The 1,179-nt window shown below is 58.8% G+C and overlaps 1 protein-coding gene across 1 annotated transcript in view; it reads left to right on the top strand.

Annotated features, from left to right (window-relative positions):
* Window positions 1-1,179, top strand: part of PAXIP1 (PAX interacting protein 1) — a 50,522-nt gene that overhangs the window by 47,774 nt on the left and 1,569 nt on the right. The window contains exons 20-22 of the mRNA XM_014586031.2: window positions 336-470; window positions 541-616; window positions 1,108-1,173. Coding sequence (XP_014441517.1) covers window positions 336-470; window positions 541-616; window positions 1,108-1,173 — 277 coding nt within the window. The remainder of the gene's footprint in view (window positions 1-335; window positions 471-540; window positions 617-1,107; window positions 1,174-1,179) is intronic.

Genomic DNA, 1,179 nt, shown 5'->3' with positions numbered 1-1,179 from the left:
GGTGTGGGGGGCCGCGGCAGCCGCGCTTGGCGGTGGCGGGCGGTGCTGAGAGGGCCGCAGACCTCGCGACGCGTGCTCCCAGTGTTTCTGCTTATCCACAGAGCACCTCCGTTCCTGTAGGGACTTGAGCTCTGGGCCCGTCAGTCTTCGCGGGTCAGACTTCACATGGGAAATGCTGACATGCTCCAGCCCTGCGTGCCTGGGCTCCCCGGGCCTGCTTCAGGTTGAGTGCTAGTTGGGGAATAATTTCATGGTTTTATGAAATGAGGCATTTTGTCAGAAATTTCAGGGTGAACTCTCCAAGAATTAAAAACATATTTTTGTTTTATTTCTAGGCAAAATACTTTTACATCACGCCTGGGATCTGTCCGAGCCTTTCGACCATGAAGGCGATCGTGGAGTGCGCCGGGGGGAAAGTGCTGGCCAAGCAGCCGTCCTTCCGCAAGCTCCTGGAGCACAGGCAGAGCAAGGTGGGAGGGCGGCGCCGGGGACGCGCGGGCAGCGGGCCGCAGCCACTGACGGGCCCTTGCTTTCTCCTAGAGCTTGTCGGAGATCATTTTAATATCCTGTGAGAACGACCTTCATCTGTGTCGAGAGTATTTTGCCAGAGGCATAGGTACGGCCTGCCGCCCCCGCCGTCCTGGTGGCATGTGTGTGTGTGTATGGCGTGCCGCCCCCACTGCCCGTCTGCAGTGCATGTGTGCGTGTACGGCCTGCCACCCCTGCCATCCATCGTCTGTGCATGAGTGCGTGTACGGCGTGTCCCTGCTGTCCATCCTCTGCGCGTGTGTGCATGTACAGCATGCTGCCCCCGCCATCTGTCCACGGTATGCGTGAGTGTGTGTACAACATGCTGCCCCGCCATCCATCCTCTGTGCACGTGTGTGCATGTACAGCATGTCCCCACTGTCCATCCTCTGCGTGTGTGTGTGTATGGCGTGTTCCCCTCACTGTCTGTCCTCTGTGTGTGTGTATGCGTGTACGGCGTGTTCCCCTGCCGTCTGTCCTCTGTGCACGTGTGCGTATAGAGCGTGCCACCCTTGCCGTGTCCGCTGTGTGTGCGTGCAGCGGTGCGTGGCGTGATGACAGCGTGCTCTCCTCCTCCAGATGTCCACAACGCGGAGTTCGTCCTCACTGGAGTGCTGACACAGACCCTGGACTATGAATCATATCCTTTTT

This window comes from Tupaia chinensis, unplaced genomic scaffold (assembly GCF_000334495.1).
Source record: "Tupaia chinensis unplaced genomic scaffold, TupChi_1.0 Scaffold000110_1, whole genome shotgun sequence".
NCBI lineage: Eukaryota > Metazoa > Chordata > Mammalia > Scandentia > Tupaiidae > Tupaia > Tupaia belangeri.
The sequence above is the reverse complement of the archived record's forward strand: the minus strand, read 5'-3'. Positions and strand labels throughout refer to the sequence as shown.